This window comes from Magallana gigas, chromosome 5 (genome assembly GCF_963853765.1).
Source record: "Magallana gigas chromosome 5, xbMagGiga1.1, whole genome shotgun sequence".
NCBI classification, from domain to species: domain Eukaryota; kingdom Metazoa; phylum Mollusca; class Bivalvia; order Ostreida; family Ostreidae; genus Magallana; species Magallana gigas.
In genome coordinates this window covers 12,887,968-12,905,531 of record NC_088857.1, presented here as the reverse complement: position 1 = coordinate 12,905,531, position 17,564 = coordinate 12,887,968, and the positions used below count along the sequence as shown (strand labels likewise).

The 17,564-nt window shown below is 32.6% G+C and overlaps 1 protein-coding gene across 1 annotated transcript; it reads right to left on the bottom strand.

The window, feature by feature from the left end:
* Positions 1-5,607: 5,607 nt before the first annotated feature.
* On the bottom strand, positions 5,608-15,646 carry LOC105333313 (uncharacterized). Its single transcript, XM_011436218.4, has 4 exons — positions 15,374-15,646; positions 9,584-9,686; positions 8,450-8,600; positions 5,608-7,337 (listed from the first exon to the last, which is right to left on the bottom strand). The coding sequence occupies exons 1-4, from the start codon at positions 15,492-15,494 to the stop codon at positions 7,179-7,181; spliced, it is 534 nt and encodes a 177-aa protein (XP_011434520.1). The 5' UTR covers positions 15,495-15,646; the 3' UTR covers positions 5,608-7,178.
* Positions 15,647-17,564: the final 1,918 nt, after the last annotated feature.

The following is a 17,564-nucleotide window of genomic DNA, read 5'->3' as shown; positions in this document are numbered from 1 at the left end:
ATAAGTGTTACAAGTTTGATTCGGTCTGATCCTTAATGCCATGGAGATGACATTATAAGGAGACACAACAGATAAAATTCTTCTGAAGAAAACGGGGGGAAGGTAGAGGGGCAATTCTTTGTAAAAGTTTTTAAAAAATAGAAGTGTCAAGCGAATTATTGAATTAAGTCATATGATCTGTAAGCCTTTTAGATCACAGATCAGTAGAGGCGATTGGACCCATTTTTACTTAGAAAAGAAAAATTCTAACAAATGCTTACTAGTTCATAGACAACATACAGTCACTCTCTGACCTGATATGCATAAAAAGTCTTTCAATTTTCAGACAAATCGTCCAATCAACCAACCCCCACCCCCACCCCACCCCCTGCATTACTTTGTGATTACATCTTATCCTACGATTTTTTTCCTTGTCTTCTGTTGATATTTTTTAACCTGGAGCAAAAGATTGTCAATCATTGGCGATGACACAAGATTGTTTCTCATTGATAAAAGGACAAAACGATTGCTTTGTATATGTTGAGAATTACGAGACTGAGGCTTTAGGGGATGTTCTGGATAATTATACTGGATTTTTTACGCAGATTTTTATGCGTCAAAATCTTTGAACATGTGGCTTAAGGAACATTCGGTTTTTTTAAACGATATATGTATGAGCGAGCTAAAATTAGTAAATCTGGTGGTAATCGATCATTTACTCTTGAATGAAATTGATGTAATAAAAATAGCTGAATTGAACTCAAAATAAACTTATAGAATGCACTTACAGTAGTAGTCCGGCTTTCAATCGGCCTGGATGGTCGCGGTTGATTTTAGAAATCTATATAAAGACAAAAAGAAAATCTAAATAGTTTAGCTTTGAAATAGCTAAAATTGATACCGAGCTCTTCTTCCCAGGGAGATTCGTAAAGTCTAAAAGTGGCCATGACCATTAAACCCTCATAAATAAGAAAGGACAAAAGCGTACAAAAAGGTCTGTACTCTCTGTTGAAACGACAAATGCACTTTACTTTAAATTTTTTTAAAGATATCTTACATTTGAAGGTGACCATCAGTACATGTGAAATAAAGAACTGCATTTTTCGACACATTAATAACCATATATGCGAGTTTTCTTTCTCAACATTACAGCAAAATCTCAGACGATTTCTGAGCTAAGCGCTAATTATAATGTGTACAGGGAATGATTAACATTTGTCTTTCGGTCGTTATCTGAGAGGTTTAAATATTTTTCCGAAATTTTTTAAAACATCATTTACCGGTAAAAGTACTTTGATTTTAATGTACTTTTATCCACGTTAATATCGACAGGTGTCTCATACCACCTTAAAAGCGAAAAAATTAAGAAGAAAATGCCCGTTAGTATAATTTGAACATCCTCGCAGACCAAAAGGAGTGACTACAAGCGTCTGTCTATCACACTGAACAACGTTGCTAAAATACACGGATTAGTGAATTACTTATATATAGTTTGTCAACCATTAATATATTAATTAAAAAAGCTTTACCTTTCATGTTGATATTTTAACTACATTTGAAAAATAATCATCTGTATTACTCGAAGTGAGGTATATCTAATGCCTCATGCGCCCCTTTCCTTTGATCCTGTTCATATAATCACTGGCAAAGCCAAGTCACGATTAAATTAGTTTTAATCATTTTTTTTTAAATTTTATATAATATATTTACATTCAGTGTATATTTCTCCCTATCTTTTCATTGGAAAACTGTTCAATTTTCTATGAATACACTTTGATAATGCATGCGCCATGTGCACAAACATAAACGTCCCCGCGTGTTTTGAGTAAATTTATTTTTGTTAGAATAAATGAAATGTTCGTTCTTAAATAAACAATTTGTTATGTACTTTTGAAAAATAATCATTAAATTATATCTACTCCTTAATAAAAAGGATTTTTCTCTACAAAGTTTCTGGCACAATATTTTTAGCCGCGGACGCGAACTAAATAACATGTTAATATGGCTGTTCCATGTATGTTTCATATCCCTGACAAAGAGCGTATATAATGACTTTACAACGACAATACACATATATTTCATAAAAATAAACATCATTATGAATATAAATATAAACATTGAATGCTTATATTTTTGGATGTCGTCGGTCCTATGATACACCAAGCAGTGCAGACTCATACCGCGCTAACGCACGGTATTCAATAATCATTGACTTTAACTCACTTTAATCATTAAAGATGGAGACGATAACTCAATTCTTATTTCATACTTTTGATATTAAATGTGCATACAGACTGTGCTGACTGACTTAAGGCGTCCAAAAATGGCCTTACCTTATATAAAAACTCTCGGCCGATTTCGTCACATTCATTGCATGTCTTTGCAACTTCCTGATGGAGACTAGAGCTCACTTTAATCATTGAAGATGGAGACAATAACTCACTTAAATCAATGAAGATTGAGACTGTAGCTCGTTTTAATCATTAAATGTGGTGACTACAGCTCACTTTAATCATTGAAGGTTGATACTTCAACTCATTTTAATCATGGAACATGGAGACCACAGCTCACTTTAATCATTGAAAGTTGAGACTATAACTAACTTTATTAATGAAGGAAAGGACTATAACTCACTTTAAAAATTGAAAGTGGAGACTACAGCCCACTTTAATCATTAAGGGTGGAGACTATATTTCTCTCTTAATTGAAGGTAGAGACTGTAACTCATTCTTATCATTGAGGGTGGAGACTGTAGCTCACTTTTTATCATTGATATCATATATAAGGTTATCACTTTAATCACTGAAAGTGGAGACTGTAGCTCACTTTAATCATTGAAGGTGGAGACTGTAGCTCACTTTAATCATTGAAGGTGGAGACTATAACTCACGTTTATCATTGAAAGTGGAGACTGTAGCTCACTTAAATCATTGAAGGTGGAGAAGCTCACTTTAATTATTGAACATGGAGACTGTAGCTCACTTTAATCATTGAAGGTGGAGACTATAACTCACGTTTATCATTGAAAGTGGAGACTGTAGCTCACTTAAATCATTGAAGGTGGAGAAGCTCACTTTAATTATTGAACATGGAGACTGTAGCTCACTTTATTTATTGAAGGTGGAGACTATAGCTCACTTTTATCATTGAAGGTGGATACTATAACACACTTAAATTATTGAAGGTGGAGACTACAATTCACTTTAATATGATTAAAGGTGGATATTATAACTCACTAAAATCAATGAGGGTGGAGACTGTAACTCATTTAAATCATTGAATGTGGTGACTACAACTCAATTTAATTATTGAAGGCGGAGACTCAAACTCACTGTAATCATTGAAGGGTGATACTATAACACACTTTAATTATTGAAGGTGGAGGTTAAGGTTGGAGACTACAACTCACTTTGATCATTGAAAGTGGAGATTATAGGTCACTTAAAACATTTAAGGTGGAGACTATAACTTACTTTAGTCATTAAAGTGGAGACTGTAGCTCACTTTAAATATAGAAGGTGGAGACTGTAGCTCACTTTAATCACTGAAGATGGAGACTACATCTCACTTTAATCAGTGAAGATGGAGACTACATCTCACTTTAATCATTGAAGATGGAGACTATTACTCACCTAAATCAATGAAGGTGAAGACTGTAACTCATTTAAATCATAGAATGGGGTGACTACAGCTCAATTTAATTATTGAAGGCGGAGACTCAAACTTACTTTTATCATTGAAGGTGGATACTAGAACTCACTTTAATCATTGAAGGTGGAAACTATAACACACTTATATTATTGAAGGTGGAAACTACAACTCACTTAAATCATTGAAGGTGGAGATTATAACTCACCTAAATCAATGAAGGTGGAGACTGTAACTCATTTAAATCATAGAATGGGGTGACTACAGCTCAATTTAATTATTGAAGGTGGAGACGAAAACTCACTTTAATCATTGAAGGTGGATACTAGAACTCACTTTAATCATTGAAGGTGGATACTATAACACACTTTAATTTTTGAAGTTGGAGACAAAAACACACTTAAATTATTGAAGGTGGATTCAAAAATTCACTTTATTCATTGAGGTTGGAGACTACAACTCACTTTGATCATTGAAAGTGGAGATTGTACTTCACTTAAATCATTGAAGGTTGAGACTATAACTTACTTTAGTAATTAAAGGGGAGAATGTAGCTCACTTTAATTATAGAAGGTGGAGACTATAGCTCACTTTAATCAGTGAAGATGGAGACTACATCTCACTTTAATCATTGAAAATGGAGACTATAATTCACTTAAATCAATGAAGGTGGAGACTGTAACTCATTTAAATAATAGAATGGGGTGACTACAGCTCAATTTAATTATTGAAGGCGGAGACAAAAACTCACTTTAATCATTGAAGGTGGATACTAGAACTCACTTTAATCATTGAAGGTGGATACTATAACACACTTTAATTTTCGAAGTTCGAGACTACAACTCACTTTAATAATTGAAGGTGGAGACTATAATTCACTTAAATCAATGAAGATGGAAACTGTAACTCATTTAAGTCATTGAATGTGGTGACTACAGCTTAATTCAATCATTGAAGGTGGATACTAGAACTCACTTTAATCATTAAAGGTGGAAACTAAACCACACATTAATTATTAAAGGTGGAGACTACAACTCGCTTTAATCATCGAAGATGGAGACTATAATTCACTTAAATGGGTGAAGTCTGCAATTTATTTAAATCATTGAATATGGTGACTACAGCTCAATTTAATTATTGAAGGTGGAGACAAAAACTCACTTTAATCATTGAAGGTGGATACTAGAACTCACTTTAATCATTGAAGGTGGAAACTATAACTCACTTTAATTATTGAAGGTGGAGACTACAACTCACTTTAATCATTGGAGGTGGATACTAGAACTCACTTTAATCATTGAAGGTGGAAACTATAACATACTTTAATTATTGAAGGTGGAAACTAAAACACACTTTAATTATTGAAGATGGAGACTATAACTCACCTAAATCTATGAAAGTGGAGACTGTAACTCATTTAAATCATTGAATGGGGTGACTACATCTCAATTTAATTATTGAAGGTGGATACTCAAACTCACTTTAATCATTGAAGGTTGATACTAGAACTCACTTTAATCATTAAAGGTGGAAACTATAACACACTTTAATTATTGAAGGTGGAGACTATAACACACTTAAATTATTGAAGGTGGAAAATATAACACACTTTAATTATTGAAGGTGGAGACTATAACACACTTTAATTATTGAAGGTGGAGACTATAACACACTTTTATTATTGAAAGTGGAAACTTAACTCACTTCAAACATTGAATGTTGAAACTATAACTCACTTTAATCATTGAAGATGGAGAATGTAGCTCACTTTTTATCATTGAAGGTGGAGACTACAGCTCACTTTAATCATTGAAGGTGGAGACTACAACTCACTGTAATCATTGAAGATAAATCCAGCTGTTACAACCTTTTAAAAGCATATGTGACAACAAAGAGTGACTTTTCTTTACATAAGGCAATCCCAATGTTATATATTTTCACGTTAAGTTTTATGACTACTGTAAACAGACACACTTAACAGTGAGCTTGAAGATTTTATTTACATGTGAAATTTTACATGAAACGTGATTGTCAATGACACTAAACAGTAGATATTGAATGAATCATTTACAGGTGATACTTGTACTATTGTTATACATATCCTTTCTCTATATCATAAAAATAGGCACTATTATGCAAAAAAAGAAGAAGATAATGTTGGCCAGTTGAAACATGATCACCAGAACCAAAATACTGTTCATAGATTACAGTGATTGAATCATTCACAAATAAACACAGACCTTCCACAAACACAAAAATATTGCATAGAGTAGTATTCATCATTAAAAACAGTAAGGGACTGCAATTCATCTGCAACATCACATAAAATATGCTGCTTTTTTGTCGAGATGAAAAAGATATGAACATTTCCTACCTCTGGTTATAATAAACATTTAATACATCTGTATTTGTTTGCATAATTGTTATTTAACCTCTTTGCCTAAAGCACTTTTTGTCAATTTTTATTTTGTTTTGTCGAAGAAAAATTCAAGAGAAAAAAAAATCATCTTAAAATCAATACCAAGCAGGGATTCTACAGAATTCTTTATTCTCAGGTTCTCTATTTTTCAGCTGAATAAGTTTGAAGGGAGAATCTTTCCAACAAACAATTTACAGCAGCAAAATTTAATTAAATAGGTTGATAATACTGGAAGTTTTCAATATGGACTTAAAAAACATGACCAAAACATAGCTTTTTTATGGATCAGCAGTGCAATAAATCTCTTTTTTTCAAATTTATCTTTTATGTGGCTAATCAAAAGACCTTTTTCTCTCTTTATATCCTCATTATTTGAAATCTGAAACAAGAAATGACTTTATATCAAATTACATGTACATCCTAAACTAATAAACCCACTAGCTTTAATTTGGCTTTGAAAATTTGGAACGAAAGATTACTGCCGACTCCATCAACATACAATGTGTTTCATGCTAGGATAAACAAGCTGATAGTCAAAATAACACAGCAACAAATATGATATTGATTATTCTCATTTTCCCTCCTTCTATGCATATTAAAACTGAGACTATCTTTAATGAGTCACGATTGAGATAAATTTGAGCTGCTAAGGCAAATCATTTGCTTAATAATGATCGAAAGCTTGTAAACAAAAGAAACATGAAATTTAATACAATGTAGCCAAAAAAAAAAAGCAATGATTTTTTAAAATATGCAATCAAAAAATCATGACTATTGAAAAATAACCTGATGTGCCCAAGGCTATGATTAGAAATATAGCAACTGATGAGAAAATATTTCCAGATCAAACTACTGACTGAGAGAAAATAAGCTTAATGTACATCTAACCTTGCTGATTTGAAATGACTCAGGGGATCTGTTGGGTTTTTTCTCTCTTTCAACAAGAGAATAAAAATCCACACTACAGGCATAACATATGAACATACAAAATTTTTAACAATACAGTAGTTCTAGCAAACATTTAAAAAAAAAAAACCAGTCTCTTATCAAATGAACTGAGATCATGCAACCAAAACATATAAACTGTTATTTCTCGTATTTTTTGTGTTATGTATAATGAACAGAGATTGCATCATGGGAATGAGAGTGCATCATCTTTGGGAAAGGCCACACACTGCAGGGTTTCTATCCAGCCATATCCCGGATCCATCTTCTTCCAGTAGTAACCATCAAGGTTCAGGTTCAACATCACTCTCTTTTCTTCTATATAATCACAGCTAGCATTGGAAACCTACAAATTAAAGCAAGAAGAGTAACAATAGGTTATCGGTGCTTTTTTTCAAAAAAAATAAATAAAAATCCAATGTTCTGTATTAAAACCAACTTTTGAATGCATAGAAAAACAATTTTGTCAGGTGAATACAATGGCATTACAGATCATTTTGCTGCAAAACAGCTTTTTGCTGTCTCTCACATTCGAGCTTATCTGCATGAACATAGGTTGTGTCCTAAGAATTCAGTCAATTCAAACCATTGAATGGATATAATTTTTTATCCAACAAGTTCTTTTGGATAAACAAAAAAAAAAACCCCACAATGAATTGATAATTATCCAATGAAAAAATCAGGAAATATTCTTCAACCTAATATTAAAGTATAAAAAATTCTGGGGATGGGAGGGTACATTTTAACATTATTGAGTCCTAAAAAATATCAAAATGTACAATCCTAAATTAATCATATTTATCAAGCTCATGTTTAGGCAAAGAAGTGACAACTATTTGAACTTCTTTTATGAGTACTAATGTTATAGTTATGTTAAAAGGAACCTGACCAGTTATTCCAAATGTTGCAATGTTTGACCTTGATGAATGATGATGGAACCTTGACATATTTTGAGAAGGCTTCCTGGAATGACCCCAAAATTTGTTTTTACCTTACAGTAATATGTTGTTTGAGACAAATGGGAAGATCAACATTAAAAAATACAATTTAATATCTTTAATCTAGGACTCTGTAAAACTGAAAATCCATTAGGTATTGATAATAATAAAGGCTTCATTTCCCCAGATAAAAGGATCTATTTTTCTGGATGACAGGCTTACAAACTTGATCCAATGTATGCTAGCTTACATCAAAAGCCTGTTTTGATCTGGTTGATAGTCAGTTCAATGATGTATGTTAATCTCGGTCTTACTTTCCACACAAATTTTTACAAGATTTTTACTTAATGATTTTTTTTAAAAAATTCATTAAATAAATAAATTGACATTTTGTCTGTGGGTTGATCTGATAGAATTGCTCTACATTTTGTCAGAAGGTCGAACAAAAATAAAATAAAAATAGCTCCACTGCATATTGTCGGAGGAATCAATATAACAACAGAGTACATAGTACATATACCTGAGCTCCCCACAATTGTCTGTTAGAGGCGATGGACTCCATTAGTTTGTAACAAAGCTGCCTCAGTTCATCAAATCCTCCCGACTCTGTGCATCTGGTGTCAGCCCCTAGCCCAGGGTAGTAACCATAGGCCATCCGCATTCCATTCACTCTGAAAAAAATATAAAGTCAATGAGTTATTTCAGAAATCTTCTCAGGTCTTCTGTTTTTGAGGTGGGAAGGGGGGGGGGGGGGTGTAGCTTACAAATATTTTTGTACCAAGTGTTCTTTTATCATTTGAGAATTGCAAAAATTCTTGCAATTGGAAAATTGAAGCCTAAACTGTGCAATGGATAATTGCTCCATAGAGTCTCAAGAACATATTATTGATGCTGGCTTTATCACGTTTACGATGCAAAAACAAACCCTTCACAGGAAGAGTAATTGAACAGCATTCTTTTGGTGCACATTTGATAAATTGTAGGGCTTCTTCGATGATGTAATCAAAAAAAGAGCATGCTGGTGTACATAAAAAACAATCTGTAACTACAGGTCATTTGTCGCGACAAAAAAAACTGTGGTTGTGGATCAATCAAACTGACACAAAAAAGAGGCCAAAGAGTTCTGTGAAAAGAAGTCTGGATGATTCCATGTCTGACTCAGTACAACGCTGCATTTTTGTTATAGACCTGATGTCAATATAGGTCTGTAATCATACCTGGTGTCATTACACTTCTGATGAACATACCTGATGTCAATTCACATCTGATGAACATACCTGATGTCAATACAGGTTTGATGAACGTACCTGATGCCAATACGAGTCTGATAAACATACCTGGTGTCATTACACGTCTGATGTCAATATAGATCTAATGAACATACCTAATGTCATTACAGGTCTAATGAACGTATCTGATGTCAATACAGGTCTGATGAATGTACCTGATGTCAATACAGGTCTGATGAATGTACCTGATGTCATTACATGTCTGATGAATGTACCTGATGTCATTACAGGTCTGATGAACGTACCTGATGTCAATATAGGTCTGATGAATGTACCTGATGTCAATACAGGTCTGATGAATGTACCTGATGTCATTACAGGTCTGATGAATGTACCTGATGTCATTACACATCTGATGAACATACCTGATGTCATTACAGGTCCAGGTCTGGGAAGGAAACATTCCAGGACGGTGTTTCCCACAAGTTACCTCCATGTCGTAAATTGTCACATTGGAAAAGGATTTATCTGAAATAAGAGGTCTATATAAATAAATTTAGTCACAAAAAGAGAAGAAGAGGCAAATAACAGGAAATTTAAAATATTTAAACTAGATTTAACAACTAATGAAAATGTATTTGTAAGCCTCAGAACAGCTGTAGCAATGTAAATGCTTGGTGTAAGGTTAAGTTTTCTTAATTTCATATAACGTTGATGAAAATAACAAAGAATCAGATGCCAATAAACTGAGAATAAAGAACAGTAGAAGTCGCTCTCATATTGATTCAGACTGAAGCACTGAGTATTTCAAAAATTGTCATGTTGTGTGGGTGGCTCCTGATAAATTAAGTGAAGTTTACTTCAAATAGGCAATAAATGCAAAGAGTACAGGGGCTCATTTCTGACAAAAATTACAGAGCAATAGATCTAGGGGGACCACATTGCTGACTGTAACCCACTCACTTGCATTTAAAGTATTGGTTGGGGAGGGCTTATTTCCATAGTTTGAATTCAATTATTTTTGCCCTGTTTAGAATGTAAATATAAATTTTGAAAACAAGAGATTGTGAAGGTTTTTTGTTGTTTTTTTTTTTTGGGGGGGGGGGGGGGGGGGGGGGGGCAGGGGATTTGGCAAAATGTTAAAGTGTGCAACAAGACCACATATTTAAATGTTATCATAACACATCCATTGAAAAACCAATCTTAATTTTGATATTCTAACATGATATTAACCTAACAGGCTACGGTAATACATGCATCTAAGACAATAAATGTATCTCAAATTGATAATGCACACATATTTTGTTACTCATTCAATCAAATGTATTGTAACAGTAGATTAGTTGATTTTACTTTCATATTCATCCAAAAAACATTTGACATACATGTAACAAGTTTGTGAGACAAAAATGCTCGAATGGTGACACTTTGTCTAAATAATTGCAGATTGTAAATTGGTGCGCAACACTTTAAACATGTAGATACATGTCTGAATTTTGAAAATGTATTTGGTATGTACCAAACAAAAAAGACATAACATTTGACATGTCTGAATTACAATAGTACAGAAACTTGAATCAGCTGATGAAAAAGTGGGTTATGTACAAAGTTATCTAGATCATACCGTTAATTTTATACTGCTTCTGATTAAGAAGAGCCTTATCACTATGCATTCCATTGCCCCATTTTGAATTAGTTAAATTTAACTTTATGCAATCCAAAAAATGATCAAATTTGAAAGGCAAAATCAGATGAATATAAATTATATTGGAGACATCTCGCATATTACTTTTATTAAAAAGTGAACATAACTGAGAATTAAAAAAAAAAAACAACTTTCATAACAACATAAACCACCTTAATTTCACAGTATGACACAGATACTCCAGACTGATCATGGTTTTCCAATAATGAAAATACCTAGATGCCTTATAACATTACAATTTTTTTCTTGCAATATGTTCCTGTAAAGATTCACTACTGAAACTCACGATCAATTGATCTTGCTTAATTTCCTTGCAAAATAAAATCATGTACTCTTAAAAATGAAAAAAAAAATCAACCAGGAGTATGACAGGCATTAAAAAACTATAAATTCAAAACATGCACAATATTATCATGTGTTTTACAAATCGGAAATTTTGTGTAATCATGGAAATAGCTGGACTTAACTACCACCCCCTTTTTCCAATTTTCTACAGCCCGTGGCAGCAAGTAGGATTTATAAAGTAGGAACATGTTCAGTTCTGCACACTGCCACCACAATGTATCCAGTTGGCAGGCTTTCATGAATAAATGATTACCGCTAAGAGTGCCACGCGGTACTATGCAGTCATGTGAAAAAATAAGGTGCCAGTGATGTAACATGTAAAATGTACTTTATTAAGTCCTCTCAAATGTAATTAAACAAAGACACTTTGAAGTGTGAAAAATGTATCACTCTGTCAATCTAATCAACTAGGCTTGGCTTTGTGACGACTTTGAGGAAAGATGAGCTCTGATACTGATATTCTATCAATTTCCATCTGTTCAATTATATTAATAACTTGCAGTACATCAACAGGTGAATTTCTACCTGTAGACATTGACAACTAATTGGATTTATGATTTTTTTTCTTAGAAGAGACAATATTTCTATGCAAAATACATGGTAAACAAGTATTATACATGCAATTAATTCATCAATTTCAAACCCTTGTCTTATTATATGAAATAAATCTTGTATTACACTCAAGCACATCTTTTGTTGTACTTTTTAAGAATAATTTAAAATAAAAAATGCAATGCTTTGTAAGAAGTTTAATCATGAAATGAATACTGTATACAAGGTTATTTTCGCCCTTCTACACATGCAAATGGTTTCGCCCCATCTTAAATTCGCGCCGACACAAATGTGTACTTAAGAGATACATTAGAACATTGGTATTCGCCCAGTCTTTAATTCGCCCGCTGACAATGAGGGCAAAAGGGGCAAAAAAGGGGCGAATACTTCCCCGAGTGTATACAGTAGTTCATTGCTAACTGCACTAAACATCTACAAATCAACTAAAGGTGTGTCCTTTTTTTTTTCTTTTTTTTTTGGAGAGTTTCTTGGTGAAAAAAACTCCCCAAAAAGCAAAAAACAGAGAGACAATGTGAACAGACTTGGTAGACTCTGTTTTAAGTCTGACAGCATTAGATTATCAATCTACATTTTTACTCAAATGTTAACATATCATCTTCCATAATCATGTATTTTTTGTTGTTGATTGCGTTATATCACTGAGACTGTATGGATATAATCATACAATTATACATATTAGCCTACACTAATATGGTGTATGTATGTCTTAAATGTTGTTTTTTGTTTTGTAAATGTCATGTTCATGTATCCATTTAGATTCAGTGAGAGAACACTGATCGATAAACTTTTTGAGTGAGCCTACATGAACCGGTACATAACATTGAAATAAAAAAAACATAGCAAAGATATCTTGTTTTCTGGAACTAATGTATGTAGTTGAATTTCAATATTCTAACCATTTACTTAAAAACTGTGTATAAATCAGCATGATCAAGTTATCAAAACTGAAGACAAAATGTCAAACCTCTGTTCTAATGCATAATGAATACGAGTATTGACTTTCATGTTCCTCATTTGCAATTAGATTGACAAGGATAAACTTGGATTGCATGCATAATCTATGTAACTTATGTATTAAACATGTTTTACTCTTTAAAAGATTTTTGCATTTAGACAAGATAATTAAATTTTCAAATAAAACAATTACATGTACCAAGTAGTTGTGTTATAAGCAATTTTGCTGAAATTTAATACAATTTTGAGAAGTGATGTTGTTTTTTCATCAAAATGAAGAAACGTTTGTGTAGGAGACTGCTTTTATATCCTGTACATTAAAGGCAATTAAATTTATTGCATCACGATCAGACTAAGTTTGAAACATCGGCATTGTCTGTAACCGAAGTGAAATATGATTGGTTTCTAGGGATGTTGGCATCTTGTTTCAGTCACGTAATACGTGATATTTAAGGTGGAATAACACACCTGAAAAAAGTCACTTAACAGTAAATTATTTGATTATGAAAGCTATAACGATAAATAAACTGTACATATGTCAAATAAGCGAAAAATTTGCAGATTGGGGATATCAAAAAAATTCAATTCAGTAAGAAACAACAAATTTAAAGCCCCTGCGGGATTCGAACTCGGGATGTACGGATCATAAGCCCGACACTTTATCCACTCGGCTATGCAGTAAGTTACATGTTAACGTCGATAAAATCCTTTTAATAAAAAGAAATATCCTTTCAATCAGAGGTCAGCCATTTTGTGACGTGTGTTATTTCACCTTAAAAGGTTTTACTTATTTTCAAATTCATTAATAGTTTAGTGTTATAATATTAAGAACTTTTTTGGTTTTTGAGCTGAATATCTTTGAGAAAAAAAAACCCACGTCATATATTATTACATCCATATCATTTCTCCTTGGCTTGGGGACATCATGTTAAAAATGTCTTAACAAGTTATAGTCATTTACCATAGGGTGGTTTGTTCAAATTTTATAGTTTGGTTGAAACTGGCGCAGTGACTTGGGAAAATTTGAAAAATTTAATGAAAGTTAACAGATTGAGAGTCATCAGATGACAGACCCTGTGATCAGAAAAATTAAGTCACAAAAAGCTTAATAATACGTTCCAAATGAGGCTAAAATTTACATGTAAAAATTAAATAATAAAATTTCAGTTCAGAAAACTATATTAATAGTTTTGATAGTAATATACCATGCAGATCATTACACAGAAATAAACAAAAATGAAATCCATATATTTGAATGATCATAGCAGAAACTGCATGTCTAAGAATCAGACAGTCCTGAGATTGAAGACAGCATGGTTTCTTGATTTCTATTGGTAAGAACTGTCAACCACAGTCCTGTGTGTATTGTTGTAATAATAATAAGAGTTCGTTAACCAGGACATCACAAGCATCACCAAGACTCCATGGTTCTATAAAACCTTCAATTATATTTCTTTCCACAGAAACCTATATTATATCTATAGTCAGTGGCTATCATTATCTTTCTTTAAAGCTTAAAAGTTCGAATTGAGTTCTGAATCAAATTTTCTAGACATTATATGTTATAATTTGTTACCAGGTGTTGCAAATGGATTCACAGGCACCTGAATTTTTATCAATCATAAGCCAAATATTAAAAAAAAAAATGTTACCTAGTCTATATATAAATACATTGTATTTATACTAAGAGGAGTTTTTTTTTTTGTATTTTGCTTATTGAGCGAATGATTGATAAAAATTCAGGTATTATCAATCAGTTATCAATCAGTCGCTCAATAAGCAAACTATAAAAAAATTCTACCTCCTCTATATATAAATACATTGTATTCATATATACTAAGAGGAGGTAGAATTTTTTTTTATATTTGGCTTACTGAGTGACTGATAGATAAAAAATTAGATGTATTTATATAAAGTAGGGGTAGATTTTTTTTTTGGCTTATTGAGCGACTGATGATAAAAATTCAGGTGTATTTATATATAGTAGGGGTAGATTTTTTTCTGTATTTTTGGCTTATTGATCGACTGATTAATAAAAATGCAGGTGTATTTATATAGAGTGGGGGTAGATTTTGTTTTCTTGCTTATTGAGTGACTGATGATAGAAATTCAGGTGTATTCATATATAGTATTTTTTTTTGGCTTACTGAGCGACTGATGATAAAAATTCAGGTGTATTTATATAAAGTAGGGGTAGATTTTTTTTGGCTTATTGAGCAACTGATGATAAAAATTCAGGTGTATTTATATTTAGATGGGGTAGATTTTTTTTTTTGGCTTATTGAGCGACTGATGATAAAAATATAGGTGCCTGTAATGGATTTACAGCTACAGATGATGTACAGTATTTTAGCCAGGTACAAAACTTTAGTCGGCTAACATGACTCAATATTTTTTCATTCCAATGGTCTGGTCATATACTTATTTAACTACAAACTTTGACTCCAAAATGTCACTGTTGACATCTCTGGTCAGAAACTTACAAAATTCTTTCCAAGTTTTGCTTTCTTTGTTAAAATGAAGTACATGTATAGGTATATTTTTCAATTCCAGATTTTATATTTATCAAATTAATATTAATAATAGAAAAATTGTCCTAGGAAAAAATGGTAAGAATGAGTTAATAGTAATCGTATACCTTGGACCATATGAAATTCCTCGACGTGACTATTCTGCTCCGCACATAAACACACGTGTACACTGGCGATCAAAATAACGCCAAGTGACAGTCTTACAACAGTAATTTTAAATTTCTCCATTATTCAATAATCGTACACTGAAAACAACGTTATTCACCCAGGTTTACAAAACACACGTCCTTTCTTTTCAGCCATGTTGTAACTGAATCAATGACCAAAATATTTTGTAAAACAACAATATACGACCTTGACCTTTGCCAACTTCAGGCGTCCAATCCTCCGCTCGCGAGTAATCTATAAGCCGTTTCAAAAAATAGTCGGGGAAATCTCTATAGTGCGTTTCACTCCATCGAATAACTTCATATTCTGCTTTCATTGATTTATCATTCTTTTCTTATATGATGCACACTTCGAGCGAAGAGCGCGGCCCCCGAGTCATGGTTATATATTGGGAAATCCGGCATGAAGCTAAGGAGAGTCTGTAACAGATAAATGGCCTATCGATCAGTGCTGATATGATCTTTGGGATTCATGAATATCAAGATGAGAAATCGATATTTATTGGAAGTTAACATGCTCGAAAGAGTTCCATTTTGAATGTTAAAGTGAAAATTCCAGTTTTAGACCTAAAATAAATGTGTTAATCGTTAGGAACTGTTTATTTATGCTTTAAATTTATAATAAGATGACAAACCAGCTTTAAAAAGATATTTTACTGGTAAATTGAACCAATGTAAACAAAAACAGGGCACGAGCCTTGTTTACATGACGAAGAATTGTAAGCCCTGTAACTTGCTTAAAACTCAACGACTGGCACCAAAATTTCATTTGATCATTAGAAATCCATTCCTAAAGCATTGCAAATAATAAAAACAGAAAAATAAAATTTGACCAAAATTGTGACCATGCCCCTTTAAACGAACAACTAAAAAAACTATATAATTTGTTACTCTACCATGTATTTCTTTATCAAATGACATTATTAATTTTAGTTTGCAGAGATATGATCTCTTGGAAACGTGTTGATTCCATGTCTATCACATTCATATTTCGATTGATTTAGCAGTTAAGAAATCATTTGAGCTATCACTTAACATGCTTAAGGTTGATCTGTTAATAATTACACATCCAATACAGATATACACGTAGATTATTCTACTGGAAATCAAAACACATACTTTTCTTATCTCATAAAAACATTTAAACAATAAAATGCTTTCTTTTGTGACACATGCAGGATATGAAGGTGGCGACATTGCAGGAAAAAAATACATATAACCCGCGTTAGTGGGTTGTGTAAGGTTTTTTTTTTCTGCAATGATCGCTAACTTCACAACCTGCATGAATCACCAAAAAAGCATTTTATTGTTCAAGTATCAATAGCACGGAAATAAAGTCATTCCAGTGAATTCGCCTTCAGTTCCTGACTAATGAAATCAAGGGGCCCATGGGTCACATCGCTCACATGAACAGCAGGTTTTTTTTTCATTCTCTTTCGATATGTTAAAGCTGCTTGGTCCGATTTTATGTAAAATTTTATGCACGCTTTTAAACGATGGGTATGCTAAGTATATGTATAATAATAGACATTGCAGTAGTTTTCCCTGTCAATTAAGCCAAATTTCAATGAAGAAAAATACGTACAAAATTTGCTAACAAAACAAACGACATAAAAGGGTACCGCGTTATTTCGCCTCATGTTAAATTTCACCCCTGACGACGAGACGGGTATGGTTGTATTACGACTTTGTCATCGCTTTAAATAAAGGTCGAAATGATCAGACAAATTACAAATAAACATGCGCACGTTTTGTTCGCTAATATTTCTGAAGTTTCCTTTCTTTACAATCGATGCATAGTATGCGTGTTGAATGATCCCAATCATTCGGGGGACGAAGCCAAACGGTTTCTTTTTCTAAACATTCCCGTGATGCATTTTGGTTTGTTTTTTCGTTTGCCCAACAAGAAATTATTTTTATGTACTTTGAATATTTCTAACTTTGAAAGGAGACTGATTCTCCTGGTGTAAATAGGAGAAAGTCCATAACTTTCTAAGATAAATGGTTTGTATGGAAAAAAAATGTGATACTGTAATAACAAATAAATCGGACCAAGCAGCTTTAAAAAAATGTAAAACTCTTCAGTTTGAGGATGCTTGATAATAATATCGAAATATGTAGCATTATGGTA